Source organism: Siniperca chuatsi, linkage group LG14, assembly GCF_020085105.1.
Source record: "Siniperca chuatsi isolate FFG_IHB_CAS linkage group LG14, ASM2008510v1, whole genome shotgun sequence".
Classification (NCBI taxonomy): domain Eukaryota; kingdom Metazoa; phylum Chordata; class Actinopteri; order Centrarchiformes; family Sinipercidae; genus Siniperca; species Siniperca chuatsi.
Window position 1 is genome coordinate 372,842 of NC_058055.1, and position 15,881 is coordinate 388,722.

The 15,881-nt window shown below is 40.7% G+C and overlaps 1 protein-coding gene across 7 annotated transcripts in view; it reads left to right on the plus strand.

The window, feature by feature from the left end:
• Positions 1-11,916: 11,916 nt before the first annotated feature.
• LOC122888250 (mitochondrial fission factor) overlaps positions 11,917-15,881 on the plus strand; it is a 38,270-nt gene continuing 34,305 nt past the window's right edge. For 3 of the 7 annotated variants that reach the window (XM_044222454.1, XM_044222455.1, XM_044222461.1), the window contains exons 1-2: positions 12,065-12,409; positions 14,861-15,057. In XM_044222454.1, the coding sequence (XP_044078389.1) occupies positions 12,333-12,409; positions 14,861-15,057 (274 nt within the window). In that variant the 5' untranslated portion in view covers positions 12,065-12,332. Of the gene's footprint in view, positions 12,410-12,503; positions 12,910-14,860; positions 15,058-15,881 lie in introns of those variants that run through there. The other 4 variants (XM_044222456.1, XM_044222457.1, XM_044222458.1 and 1 more) reach the window with 4 other exon arrangements.

The window sequence follows — 15,881 nt, forward strand, 5'->3', positions numbered from 1 at the left end:
GTGAAAATAAAATAATGTCACACGTGAACTTGACATTTTCATATATGATTGGATTTTTTCACATGTGGAATAGAATTTCCACATGTGGAAACAAAACATGGCACATGAAATTTTCTTCTTCACATGTGAATTCCACATTTTCACACAAACTAAATTTTTAACGTGAAAATAAAATGTCACGTGATGATTTCCTGAGTGAAGTCAACATTTTCAGAGATACTGGCTTCTTCACATGTGAACTAAAATTGTCACATCACATGAAATCACATGTGAGATTAGCATCTTCACATGAATTCCACAATTCCACAACTACAAAGCTGGTGGAATCACAGGTGGAAAATATACAGTGGTGTGAAAAAGTGTTTGCCCCCTTCCTGAGTTCTTATTTTTTTGCATTTTTGTCACACTTACAGTAAATGTTTCAGATCATCAAACAAATTTAAATATTAGTCAAACATAACACAAGTAAACACAAAATGCAGTTTTTAAATGAGGGTTGTTATTATTACAGTTTTTTCTGAATGCTTAAGCGCTAATCGTGATTCTTGTAGCACAATTTCTAAAACTATTAATACGTATAGCAAAACCACTCACTGAGTTTGCAAAACTAAAAGCACAAACACTGCACTCAGTTTGCAATTTTGTAACACACACTTTGCAAAACTGTAGGCACAATTCACTGCACAACACTTTTTGCAGAACTTTAAACACAACTCACTTCTTACACTCAATTACCAAATTTCCAACACACTCCTAGCAAAATTATACACATGTATGGCTATCATTACACTATTTTGCCAACTGTCTGGCACACTTTCACATGTGAAAACTGTTTTAGATAATTAGTTCACTTTGCAATCAGCCTAAGCACTATAAATAAGCCACAGGTAAGCTGTCTGTGTGGAGTACAATGGAAGGAGCAGTAAGAGTGAGAAGAGTGAGAATCAGAGGAGGCCAAGGGAGGCCAAGGGAGAGGACGTGGAGGTGAAGAAGTTGAAGGAAGAGGACGTGGAGGTGAAGAAGCGAGAGGGTTAGAGGAAGAGGACAAGGAGGAGCAAGACGAGGAGGGGAAAGAGGAAGGGTAAGAAGAGTAAGAAATAGAATAACTGATGACATCAGAGCTACAATAGTGGACCATGTCATCAACCATGGGATGACCCTGAGGGAAGCTGGCCAAAGGGTTCAGCCTAATTTGAGCCGCTACACTGTGCAAGCATCATTAGGACATTTCGAAATGAGAATCGGTAAGTACTTTGTAGCACTGCCATACTCTAATGAGAAACACAACAGTACCATACATGCAAAAATACTGAAATTGTTACTTTACAGAATTGCTAGACGTCCAGATGTTGGGGGCAGAGGAAGAATGTTCACTCCAGAGCAAGAGACCCATATAGTGAACATGGTGATTGCCAATAATGCAATAAGACTGTGCGAAATACAGCAGCACATAATTGATAATGACACCATCTTTCAAAATATACACAGTGTAAGCATTTCTGCACTAAGTCGTGTACTTGCGCGCCACAGAACAAGAATGAAGCAAATTTACAGAATTCCTTTCGAGAGAAACAGAACGTGTAAAGCAACTGTGATATGACTATGTGCAGGTGAGCTATAGTGTCATTGGTTCTGAATTTGGAAGTGCATACTGTAGTGCTGTGCATGGGCCTGATGTGTTGCATTTGTTTTGTCTTGTCCAGAGAGTGATGGAACTAGAAGCAGATGCCATGGGACATGAGCTACTTTTTGTAGATGAGGCCGGTTTTAACCTCAGTAAAACCAGGAGACGTGGCAGGAACATTATTGGACACCGTGCCATCATCAATGTCCCAGGACAACGTGGTGGTAACATAACCATGTGTGCAGCTATAAGCCAAAATGGTGTTGTTCACCATCATGCATCCATAGGCCCATACAATACTGCACACATTATTGCATTCCTGGACACCTTACATGACATGCTCACTGTTCAGAGACCAGAGCATACCCGATATGTCATCATATGGGACAATGTTAGTTTCCATAGGGCTGCTTTGGTCCGCAACTGGTTTACAGACCACCCATCCTTCATGGCACTCAACCTCCCTCCATACTCTCCATTCTTAAATCCCATCGAGGAGTTCTTTTCTGCCTGGCGCTGGAAAGTGTACGACCGTCATCCTCATCAACAGGTAACCCTTTTACAGGCAATGGAGGAGGCATGTGGAGATATTGACCAGGCATCATGTCAGGCCTGGATACGGCATTCAAGGAGATATTTTCCCCGGTGCCTTGGACTGGAGGATATCGCATGCGATGTGGACGAAATTTTGTGGCCGGACCCAGAAAGACGACATGATGTAGGCTGATTGTCTATTTTTTTCTTTTTTTTTTTGTGAAATTACTATTTTGTGTTCTGACTTTGTCTTGGTTTTGATGAGTGTGAATAAACACCAATACTTGAAGTTTGGATCCTTGTATGTTTACATGACACTATGACAAAAGTATGACCTCAAATTGACATCTGTACACAGAGAAAGCAAAAGCCAGATGTGTTTTGTATTCATACCATCAGTGTGTAGTTGGCACATTGTGTGCTTAGTAGATGATGGCTTGTGTTTACTGTTTGATACAAAAACACCATTTTTACGAAGGTGTGAAGAGTTAATCTAGCTGTGTTCGCTTTTGCAAGAGAACTACAATGTTTTGATAATTGGGTGAAAGGTTTTCTTATTTGTGTGTAGAGTTTTGCAAAAATAGCCAATAGTTACAAAAAATGTGCTTAAGCAATCAGAAAAAACTGTAAGGGAAAACAAAATCCAAACCTACCCTGTGTGAAAAAGTGATTGCCCCACCTGTTAAAACATAACCGTGGTTTACCACACACAAGTTCAATTTCTCTAGCCACACCCAGGCCTTATTACTGCCACACCTGTTCTCAATCAAGAAATCACTTAAATAAGACCTGCCTGACAAAGTGAAGTAGACCAAAAGATCTTCAAAAGCTAGACATCATGCCGAGATCCAGAGAAATTCAGGAACAAATGATAAAGAAAGTAATTGAGATCTATCAGTCTGGAAAAGGTTATAAAGCCATTTCTAAAGCTTTGGGACACCAGTGAACCACAGTGAGATCCATTATCCACAAATGGCAAAAACATGGAACAGTGGCAAAACTTCCCAGGAGTGGCCGGCCGACCAAAATTACCCCAAGAGTATGCCGACAACTCATCCAAGAGGTCACAAAAGACCCCACAACAACATCCAAAGAACTGCAGGCCTCACTTGCTTCAGTTAAGGTCAGTGTTCATGACTCCACCATAAGAAAGAGACTGGGCAAAAATGGCCTGCATGGCAGAGTTCCAAGATGAAAACCACTGCTGAGCAAAAAGAACATTAAGGCTTGTCTCATTTTTGCCAGAAAACATCTTGATGATCCCCAAGACTTTTGGGAAAATACTCTGTGGACTGACGAGACAAAAGTTGAACTTTTTGGAAGGTGTGTGTCCCATTACATCTGGCGTAAAAGTAACACCGCATTTTATCATCAATATCATACCAACAGTAAAATATGGTGGTGGTAGTTTGATGGTCTGGGGCTGTTTCAGGACCTGGAAGACTTTGATAAATGGAACCATGAATTCTGCTGTCTACCAAAAACTCCTGAAGGAGATTGTCCGGCCATCTGTTCGTGACCTCAAGCTGAAGCAGATTCTGCAGCAGGACAATGACCCAAAACACACCAGCAAGTCCACCTCTGAATGGCTGAAAAAGAACAAAATGAAGACTTTGGAGTGGCCTAGTCAAAGTCCTGACCTGAATCCTATTGAGATGCTGTGGCATGACCTTAAAAAGGCAGTTCATGCTCGAAAACCCTCCAATGTAGCTGAATTACAACAATTCTGCAAAGATGAGTGGGCCAAAATTTCTCCACAGCGCTGTAAAAGCACTCATTGCAAGTTATCGCAAATACCTGATTGCAGTTGTTGCTGCTAAGGGTGGCCCAACCAGTTATTAGGTTTAGGGGGCAATCACTATTTCACACAGGGCCATGTAGGTTTGGATTTTGTGTTCCCTTTATAATAACAGCCTTCATTTAAAAACTGCATTTTGTGTTTACTTGTGTTATCTTTGACTAATATTTAAATTTGTTTGATGATCTGAAACATTTAAGTGTGACAAACATGCAAAGAAATTTGAAATCAGGAAGGGGGCAAACACTTTTTCACACCACTGTATCTTCACCCGCACTCTGTGTAGATAGAGTCCATCATAGAGGTTCCAGGTCGGGTGGAGGGCCAGGTGGATGTTGGGTAAGGTGGTACATCTTCTTCTGATCTCCATATTAATGTTGTGGATGACATGAAGAGGGGTGTCTGTCCTAGGAAGTAGGGTGGAGACTACAATACAGGTGTCAGGGAACTCCCTACTGGCCTACTTCGCCATCTTCCTGACTGCCTCAGCAGTGTCTTTATGGAGGCTGTTCTACAGACAGGGGTCATTTGTTCCTGCATGGATCACCAGGCATTGAGGGCTCTTGAGGGTCTCCTTTTTCAAAAGCTTAAATGCCTGGCCTGTGGTGCTGCAGCATTTAGATAACACTTTCTTACCAGGAAAAAGCTTGTTTGTGTCCAGGAATTTCCCATTAGAGTCAGTCAGCAGGACCACTTGTGGAGCTAACTCCTTAGGCTGAGTGGAAGAAAGCTGGGATGGGCAGAGCTGGGTGTTGGCAGCTGGCTGTGTGGCTATATCAGTAGGTGCCAGGGTTTGTTGGGCAGAACAGAGAGGGTGGGACAGAGACAAGGCAGGGGTTTGAGACACTGGCAGGGAGAGTCTGTGTCTCAGTACTTGTTGTGTTTGACTTGCCTGGTGAAGCTCCTTTCTCTATTTTCAGCATCCTCCTTCACTTACGGCAAGGAGCACACTGTTCTCTTGATTGAGTGCCTCTAGATTTCCTCTGAGGTCAGATGCCAGGCCTGGTTGTATCTCTTTAGCTGCTGGAGGTCCTCTTTAAGATGCTGTAAGTGTTGTCTGGGTGGTCAGACAGCCTGGCTTGGGTCCGCTGTTTGAATTCAGCAAAGTTCAGCTCAAGCGGGTCCATACTCTCTTTCAGCTGGTTGGTGGCGCTGGCAGGTGTGGGAAGAGAAGAGATTGACAAGGTGGTGGGGTTCCCTAATGGGCTCTCATCATCTTCACTCTCAGAGGGGGCATTGATCCTCTTGGTGTCCACCTCAGCTTTCAACAGGGGAAATGCCTCTTGAAAGGACTCCAGGTGTGCTTCATTCCCTTGGACCATGACCTTTCCTTTGGTGTAGTATGTGATGTTAAGCAGAGGGTCATCCTTGTCAAGGTGTTCATTTTTACAGATCTTTAATCTGCCTCTTGAGCTGATGCCCTCGCTGGATATATATATGCAAAATAGCTGCAAAGAGCATCTTTCCAGATGGAGATTGAATGAGTGAGGAATATGAGGTTGTTCTTCCTTCCTTCTTTTTGTTGGGCGTAGTCAGTGAAGAGGACCTCTGGGTTTTCACAGTGTCTTCTCCTTGTGTTTCTCCCTAGGAAAATATAAACTTCTTTTCAGCACTGTAGCCAAGCTGACAGAGAATCATGAAATTGAACCATGTATTCCTATAGCCCTCAGTAGTAATGACTTTATGACCTTGTTTAATAATAAAATTTTAACTGTCTAGGCTATATCCATTTCAGACTTCTACCCCCCCCCCCATCCCATATTTCCACCATTACACATTCCTGATCATCTCCCACACCCAGTTGTCTATATGGGATTCCTTGCTTGATAAATGTAGCACAACCCCCGCCTTTTATCTTTCCTTATCCCTAAATATCCATAAATTATAAAATAAAGTTTGGTTTCAGCCAAGTTTCTTGAACACAGCATATGTCTGGTTTCACTGCCAGTGTTTTAATGAAGTGTTTGAATTCCTGACCATTAGCCAGTAAACACCTGGCATTCCATTGTAGGAGGATTACCATAATTAAAATTAACCAACCCATGGTACATCCTGACTTGACTGAAAGGCAAGGTTTTCCCTCACCTCTTCCCACGTCAGTCCTATTAATCCAAGGTGATTCACCACTGCTTTAACTACTAGCTGAATTTTATCATTTTTAGATTTAACATCTGCAGTACTATTAATAACACCTGCAATGAATGTAACCAGGTCTCTTTTATCCACGTACATCTTGTCATTTGATCTTTTTTCCTGCTCTTGGTTCCTGATTGTCCCTTGACTGTTACTGTTATTGTTACTTCCTTTGTTCTTTCCATTTACCATACTTGCTGCTTCAGCATAGGTCATTTTTCTTTCTACTTTTGTCTTCTGGATTTCATTCTCCCCTAAGACAGGAAACAGGACAAAACCCCAAAACTATGACAGTGTGGGCATTCGTAGAAAAGGTTTCAGTCGTAGTCATCTGGACACTGTTTTCAGAATCAAGACGTTTCGGCTCCCATCCGGAAGTCATTCTCAATTGTGAAGTCATTCTCACAATTGAGAATGACTTCGGATGGGAGCCAAACGTCTTGATAGAACACTCCTGGACGAATGAGGGACTACACCGTCTTATTTTGAAGTGTGGGCATTATTATTCTCTGAATTAATGATCTCAGACAGGAATGATTGTCTTGCATTTTTCAGCTCTAAATAGTATTTGGAGACTCTTTGTAGAGATCATAGTGAATTTGCAGTTTAGTTTTCCACCATTTTTCCACGTAAAATATGTTTACTAACACGTTGTCTAGATTTGAAAGAGCGCATGTATTATACAATAACATTTACAACCTACAAAAACACCAAAGACCCTAAGAAACTAAAAATACAACCTAAACCTAATAAATTAATAAATGGTCCCCAAAACATTTATTTCAATTCAATTTTATTTATATAGCGGCAATTCATAACAGAAGTTATCTCATTGCACTTTTCCTAAAGAGCAGGTCTAGACCGTACTCTTTATAATATTAATTACAGAGATCCAACAAATCCCACCATGAGCAAGCATTTGGCGACAGTGGCAAGGAAAAACTTCCTTTAAGAGGCAGAAACGTTGGACAGAACCAGACTCAATGGTGGGCGGCCATCGGCTGCTGCCATGTTAGGTTTAGAGAGGGGGGGAGGCACAATACAAAGACCACGTAGAATTTGTCATTAAAGAAGCTCATGAAGTCGTTACTACTGAGAGCTGTAGGAATACATGGTTCAATAGAGCTATGATTCTCTGTTAGCCTGGCTACAGTGCTGAAAAGAACCCTGAGGTTGTTTATATTTTCCTCTATTAAAGTTGAGTAGTAAGCTGCTCTGGCATTACGGAAGGCCTGTATGTTTTAAGACTATCTTGCCAGACTAAACGGGATTCTTCCAGATTGTTGGAATGCCATTTCCTTTCAAGTTTTCGTGATGTTTGCTTTAATTTACAGGTTTGGGGGTTACACCATGGAGCTGACCTTCTTTGTTTTATTATCTTCTTTTTTTAGAGTAGCGATAGAATCGAGTGTCGTTCGCAGTGAGCCTGCAGCGCTGTCAACTAGATGGTCAATTTGGGAGGGGCTGCAATTTGCATAGGAGTCCTCTGTTATATTGAGACATAACATTGAATTAAATGCAGATGGGATCGCTTCTTTGAATCTAGCCAAAGCAATATCATATAGACATCTAGAGTAAGAATTTTTGCCTAATTGCGTGTAGTCCAGCAATAGTAGTTCAAAAGTTATTAAGTAATGGTCCGATAAAGAAGGATTCTGTGGAAAGACTATTAAATGTTTAATTTCAATGCCATATACCAGAACAAGGTCGAGGGTGTGGTTAAAACAGTGAGTGGCTGCATGTACACTCTGACAAAAGCCAATTGAATCTAATAATGAGATAAATGCAATACTAAGGCTATCATTTTCAACGTCCACATGAATATTGAAATCACCTACAATAATTACTTTATCTGTTTTAAGGAATAAACTTGATAAAAAAAAACTAGATACAAATTCAGAATAAGGACCAGGAGCGCGGTATACTATAACAAATAGAATTGGCGTCGTATTTTACAGGTTGGGTGTCAAAGACTAAGAACAAGGCTTTCGAATGAATTATATTTAGTTTAGGTTCAAGGTTGATTAATAGGCTTGAGTCGAAGATGGCTGCAACTCCACCTCCTCGGCCGGTGCCTCGAGGAATGTGAGTATTAATATGACTAGGCGGAGTGGATTCATTTAGGCTAGCATATTCTTCATGACCCAGCCAGGTTTCAGTAAGACAAAATAAGTCAATATGATACTCTGATATTAATTCATTCACCAGTACAGCTTTAGATGACAGAGATCTGATGTTTAAGAGTCCACATTTAATTCTCCTATTTTGTTGTGCTATTTCAGCGTTTTTGTTTAGGTTTTTATTTATAACTCCTCTTCTATTAACTTTAGATTTTATTCATTTAAGCGGTCGGGGGGCAGACACCGTCACTAAGGAGTTTTGGGTGGGTAACTGCTCTGGAAGCACAGAGAAGCATGTAGGACTGCAACTCTGCCTCCTGGTCTCAACTCATGGTTTGTTGTCATGGTTTTGGTCCACTAATAAACTCGGCCAGATTTCTGGATATGAGAGCTGCTCCATCCAAAGTGGGATGAATGCCATTTCTCCTAATCAGACCAGGTCTTCCGTCTTCCCCAAAAAGTCCGGCAATTATCTACAAAGCCCACATCGTTTGCTGGACACCACCTCGACAGCCAGCGTCGGAATGAAGACATATGGCTAAACATGTTATCACTGGTCAGGTTTGGCAGGGGCCCAGAGAAAACTACAGAGTCCGACATTGTCTTTGCATATGTACACATCGACTCAACATTAGCTTTAGTGACCTCCGATTGGCGTAATCGGGGGTCGTTACTGCCGACGTGAATAACAATCTGACTGTATTTACGTTTATTCTTAGCCAGCAGTTTTAAATAGGATTCAAAGTCACCTGCTATGGCCCAAGGAATACATCTGACTATGGTCACTGGTGTCGATAACTTCACATTTCTCAAAATAGAGCTGCCAATAATCAGAGTTGGTTTCTCAGCGGGTGTGTTGCTGAGTGCGGAGAACTTGTCAGAAACGTGAACAGGTTGGTGGGGAACCGTGGGCTTCTGCTTAGGCCTATGCTTCGTCATCCAGCCTCCCTGGTTTCCTGGCTGCTCGGGAGATGCTGGGAGACGGCTAACAGGATCTACCTCTGGTCGGCCCGCACCGGCTACTGGGGGCTGGCTAACTACAGCAGCGGAACTGCGTTTCCAATTAACTAAGCCTCGCCACCAATGCAACATTTATTACATGTACTATTATCACTAAAGGAGGCAGTGGAATAGCTAAACATTTGACACACCGAACAGGAGAGAGCAGGAGAGTGAGAGGGAGAGAGAGAAGCCATCACTAGCTGCTAAGCTAAAGATCAGTAGCTAGCAATACTGACTTATTCGGGCAGCCGGATAATAAGGAATTGCAGTAGTCCAGCCTAGAAGTAACAAATGCATGCACTAATTTTTCTGCATCATTTTGAGACAGGAAGTGCCTGATTTTTGCAATATTACGAAGCAAAAATAACTCTGAGGTTCCTTACGGTGCTGCTGGAGGCCAGGGCAATGCCATCTAGAGTAACTATATCTTTAGATAATTTGAAAATTTCTGTGGGTTCCAGCGCATGCAGGGGTGATGGGAAATGAGAGGGTGGACGAGTTGGCAAAGAGGGCTTCATAGAAAGCAAATCTAGAAATGCAAATTAGTATCAGTAAAGCAGAGGTTAAATGTTTAATATGGGAAAAACCAAATTAAATGTGGCAAGAAAGGTGGGACAGAGAGGGGAAAGGGAGGCATCTATATCAAATTCAAAGTGTCAAAGTTACTAGGGTAGGTAGTGGACACAGGAGCCAGGAAAAGGTGCTGACAAGATTAAGGTTAGGGCACTGTGCACTAAACAAAATGCTGAAGATGGTAGGGAAACAGCAGACAGGTTTGTGTGAAGGATGTCAGAAAGAGGAGTCAGTGGAGCATGTAGTTCTGAGTTGCAGTGGGCGACTGTGGCTTAGTGGTATAGGGGGTTGTCCACCAATCGGAAAGTCAGCAGTTTGATCCCAGCTTCCCCCAGCCCACATGTCGAAGTGTCCTTGTCCCCAAATTGCTCCCTGTGAGTGTGTGTGTTAGTATCCAGCTGATGAACAGTTGCCATCAGTGTATGTATGAATGGGGTGAATGTGATATGTAGTTGAAGCGCTTTGAGTACACTAGAAAGGTGCCATATAAGTACAGTCCGTTTAGTGGGGATTAGCCCATACCAGTGACAGTGTCATATAGGCATATATTCTAGACACATACAAGCAGTTCATATCATCACATCTATGAGGATGATATAGGTATAACACATAAATTAAAATGTGTTTATATATGTGCTTCCCCTATATGTCCACATAATGGTGATTAACATACATGTCACATATAACTATACATTTCCTTTTTTTATTTACAATCAGAATTGCTATCCTCAAATTCAGTTTGATCCGAGTAGAGACACCTGGAACACGTTTTGTTTACAACTTCAGCAGTGAAGTGTTTTGCATTCATTACACTCTTATTTGCACACACACTCCGCCACACAGCATATTGTAGCTGCTACTTGTCTGCTGATATGTTGCTTTTGTTAAATACTTTTTCTGTTCCTTATTACATCATGTGATTACCAGGTTTCCTGGAACCACCAGGGGGCAGCTGGGAATTGCCATAAACCAAAAGATGATAGAGTTGCGAGCTTCAAAAAGAGAGTTCTTCACAGACTTGTTTAGTTTCAAGTTAGCCAAAGGCTTATAGGAAAACTTTGTCGATTTTTAATTTTACTTCTGTCTATCCAAGTTAGGAATATAGTGAGAAAAAAGGCTGCAGTTGTTGCCAACCTTCTCCGTGTCTCTGCTGCGCAGCTGTTCTTTTTATTTTGCGTTAGATGACTGCAGTGGTGGCAGAAGAATAACAACTGTGCCCAGAGACACAGATCTGCACTCCAGAGACATGGATAAGATTGTCAATAACTCACATAGACAAAGGTAAGGTTGAAAATCGGCAAAGTTACATTTTAATGTTAAATGTTGTTCACTTAAGATGCTTTTTTAGTTCAAGCTTGGTAAAGCAGCTAAACCTTTTGCATTTGCATTTGTTTTCATGTTTTATCTCACAGGTATAGTTATTTAATGTAAGACAAACTGGGTCCATTTATATTTGCATTACAATGCATTTTATATGGTATTTTTATATATTATGATGCTTAATGTATATTGCACATATAGTGGTGACACAGAAAGTACACGTAAACCAAACATACAGTGTATATGTGTAAGATGCCCGAACCTTTTACACTAAATATGCAGACTACTTTAGTATATATTTAACTAACATAACAGTGACATATATGACACTAACATTAATGAATATATTAAGTGTAGTCTTTTGACACATGATTTCATGCCTTTTCAATGCAGGCCTGCTTTTATTAGTGCATATACAGTATGTCCACATATAATTAAACAATTTTGAATATTTCCATAAATGACACTGGCATATATGTGACATATTAGAGCAACATTCTATTTAACACATACAGTATGTACAACAGTTGTTACATAATTATAAAATACATATGACAGCATATTTCGTTAACAGTATATGCCAAACAGAATGAAATATTCTTGAAATATACTTTACTTTTTTAATATATGATAAATACATTGTAATATCATATATGCCCATAAAATGCACCAATTAATATTTTTATTTTGAATAAAAACATATTTGGCATTCAATATACACTCTTATATATGTCATATGTGCTACCATCATATGTACATACATGGCATATATGACATTTTCATAAACATTGATATATTATTTTTGTTTGTTTTTCGAAGGGATTTAGATTGTAAATCTATTGTCTGACCCACATTCCGGTGCAGAAGGTGGCGGTAATGCACCAATAAGCTGGATCGCCAACTGCCGTAAAACAAAAAGGAGACGAATAAGAAGTCACTTTGGAAGGTCTGTCATCAGTTATTGAGGTACTTTACCTCTTACTTACTTTTAAACATGTACTTAACGATCCTAGCCATATTACAATGTCTTGTTGTGAGTTATGAAATGCGACCTGTTGTTAGCTATCGTCAGCAACCTGTTGCTAACTAATAGCCGACTAGAGTTGCTGTTGCGCGGATTAGAAATGCTGCATGGAACGGTACATTCCCAATGATACAAACGCAGTCAATAATGTCCTCGTGGGCATTTGGCTAAACTAACGCTAGTAAGTAACTTTGTAAAGTTGCTATGAAAACGTGGGTTCCTCGAGTAAAAGGAGTTGAAGAGAAGCTGAACTGTAATATTTGCAAAAAAGAGATGTCATGGTGAGGCTCCTGTGTATGTATTGTCTGCTGTGGTTGTATTGGCTGGTGGATTCTAAAAGGATTCCCAGTCATGACCAAGGAAACTATAAAAGAAGGAAGGGTCATTACGTCACTGTAGCACATGAACACACATTGGTGCCAAGTGTCAACGGGAGTTTTTCCCCACCAAAGTCAAGAGAATTTAATAATCAGGAGGGCTAACGTTAGCCAGATCTCTCGATAATGTTTACTATTGTTGTCAGAAGGTGGCGCTAATCGCCAAATTTTATATGCCTCTATAAATCTGGACCCTTATCACTTAGCGGTACTTGTTATTTTGAATTAACTAAGTTAGCATTTACACTTTGTTTAGCTAACGTTAGTGAGCAGTATCTCTGAGTCGTCCTACATTCATTTGGAGATAAAAACCGTTAACGTTAGTAATAAATAATCCTCCTGAAGGTGTAAAAGACAGGGTTTGAAGATTGCTTTATTTTTACAGTCAGGGAGCTGCGGTGTTGGTGAGTGATAGCAAATGTTACAGCCTCGTTGTCATGACTTATGTGTGTTCTAGCTAATAATATAGGCTAGATGACTAGTACAAATGTAAATCACTGAGGCAGCGAGAGAAAAGGGGGTGGGGGAGAGGGAAGCGCAATGCAAATAGCCTACCAGCTAGAATTTTAAAATATAAATGTAGTGGTAATGTTAATATTAATAAAGTAATAAAAATAAGAATGATAGTGATAGGAATAATAATGATAAAAATAGTAATAAGACTAATAATAACAATTGTAGTAGCAGTTGTCGAGCAGGACCACAGGGACAGCTGGTGGCCCACAACCAAAGATCTCTGCAGCTGCAGAGGCAGAAATACCTGCTGAAAGCGACAGAAGGAGAGAGGAGAGAAACGAGAAAGCACAGAACTACGGGAGAGAGAAGATGTCGAGTTAGTAACATGCAGTAATGGGATAAAAATGCATACAGAGGGAGAGAAGGAGAGAGGAAAGTGGCGCATCATGGGAAGTCTGCCGGCAGTCTAGGCCTATAGCAGCATAACTAAGGGATGGTTCAGGACTCCCCCAAACCAGCCCTAACTATAAGCTTTATCAAAGAGGAAAGTCTTAAGCCTACTCTTAAATGTGGAGATGGTGTCTGCCTCCCGAACCCAAACTGGGATCTGATTCTACAGAAGAGGAGCTTGATAACTGAAGGCTCTGGCTCCCATTCTACTTTTGGACACTTGAGGAAGCACGAGTAACCCTGCATCCTGGGAGCGCAGTGTTCTAATGGGGTAATAAGGTATTATGAGACCATTAAGAGCTTTGTAGGTGAGGAGAAGGATTTTAATTTCTATTCTGGATTTTACAGGGAGCCAGTGCAGAGAAGCTAATACTGGAGAAAAATGATCTCTTTTCCTAGTTCTTGTCAGTACACGTGTCGCAGCATTCTGGATCAACTGGAGAGTCTTAAGGGACTTATTCGGGCAACCTGATAATAAGGAACTGCAATAGTCCAGCCTAGAAGTAACAAATGCATGGACTAATTTTTGCAATGTTGCGTAGGTGAAAGAAGGCAGTCCTTGAAGTTTGTTTCATGTGGGAGTTAAAGGATAAATCCTGATCCAAAGATAACTCTGAAGTTCCTTACGGTGGTGCTGGAGGCCAGGGCAATGCCATCTAGAGCAACTCTATCTTTAGATAATGTGTCTCTGAGGTGTTTGGGGCCAAGTACAATAACTTCAGTTTTGTCAGAGTTTAACATCAGAAAATTGCAGGTCATCCAGGTTTTTATGTCCTTAAGGGATGCTAACTGGTTAGTTTCATCTGGCTTGATTGATATATATAATTGGGTATCATCTGCATGAAAATGTATGGAGTGTTTCAGAATCAGAAATACTTTATTTTCCTAATAATATTGCCTAAAGGAAGCATATATAAGGTGAATAGAATTGGTCCAAGCCCAGAACCTTGTGGAACTCTGTGACTAACATTGCTGTGCATGGAGGATTCATCATTAACATGTACAAACTGAGATCGATCTGATAGATAGGATTTAAACCAGCTTAGTTCGGCTCCTTTAATGCTAATTGAATGTTCCAGTCTCTGTAATAGGATGTGATGGACAATGGTGTCGAGTGCAGCACCAAGATCTAAGATACAAGACAACAAGGTCTAAATTGATCTGGTTATAATTGCAGTCTGGTTAGCAATAAGTAAATAAATAATAATAAACAGAGCCATGATCTGTTTGGAGACCAAAAACAAGGAAGCCAATGTGCAATAGATAAAAAAACATATGTCAATATCACGTAATGGGTTTTTTATTTTATTTTGTTGAATTTTTCAGTCAAAGGTTAAACTAAACAGATATGATGGGTTATAGTGGGACTTGTCATGCCCATCCCATTAATTTCAATAGAAGTGGTACCAGGTGTTGTCACACGATGATGGCATTCACTTTGTACCCAAGGGAGATGTCCCAGGTCCCTGGTCGTGATCCGGCCTTCATGGAGGCTATCAACGAAAACATGCGTGTCCCGGAACACCTGAGCATCAGCCCAAGGCAGCAGTGGCAGGAGGAGGAGGAAAGAGAGGAGGCCACGAGGAGGCCAGAAGGGCCTCCCCCCGCATACACCATGCAGGTCCCTGATAGGCTGACATATGCAGGTAGGTTCTCAAATGCTCAGTGTTTTTAAACTGGTGTGCAAAGTCTGAACAATGTATGGAGAGTGTAAGAGCTTCCAAGGTTTGACAATTTTTGGAAAAGTCTGGAAAAGTTTAGAAAATGTTGAACTGAAAAAAGGCTACACATTTTCAATGATTTCAGTAGCACATTACACTTGCACCTTACGTGAAACCCGTTACTGAGATCATTGAAAATGTGTAGCCTTTTTTACACTTCTATTTTCGTCTGTTTTCCGTGCAAAACTACAGTAATTGTGTGTTGGGTTCTATGGGTGACTTACACTCAATACTGTACTTTTCAATGAGAAAGAGAGAGTGGCAGAATTTAGTGAATCTGTATTTTGCCACCCTGAACTTCAGAATTCAGTCAGTCACCAGTGCACCTAACACATTTTTCACATTCACACACTTTCCACTCGTATATGCAGCGAAATGCTTGCATTGCAGGCTGTTGTAAAGGAGAGCAGCGCTGCAACACTACCAGGCTGAGGTGAACAAGATACAGTAGGGTACAGTAATGAAAGGACTGGCATTTGATCAGCTCTATTTTAGCGGATACCGATCCTTTAAAATGTGCCTGGATCGGTAGGATATTGTGGCATCTGTAGTACGATCACTAGTATGACTGTCAAATTGTTTTGGGAAATGTGCTTGGAAAAAGCTCTCTTTTCCTTTACTTATCATCTGCCTGATATGAGTGTCATATAGGGTATCTACAAGAAGTTTAAAGTATCGATATTTTTTATAAGAACAATGTAGCAATGGACATACAGACAATTATCACCTTAATCTGCAGCTCCCCTCAA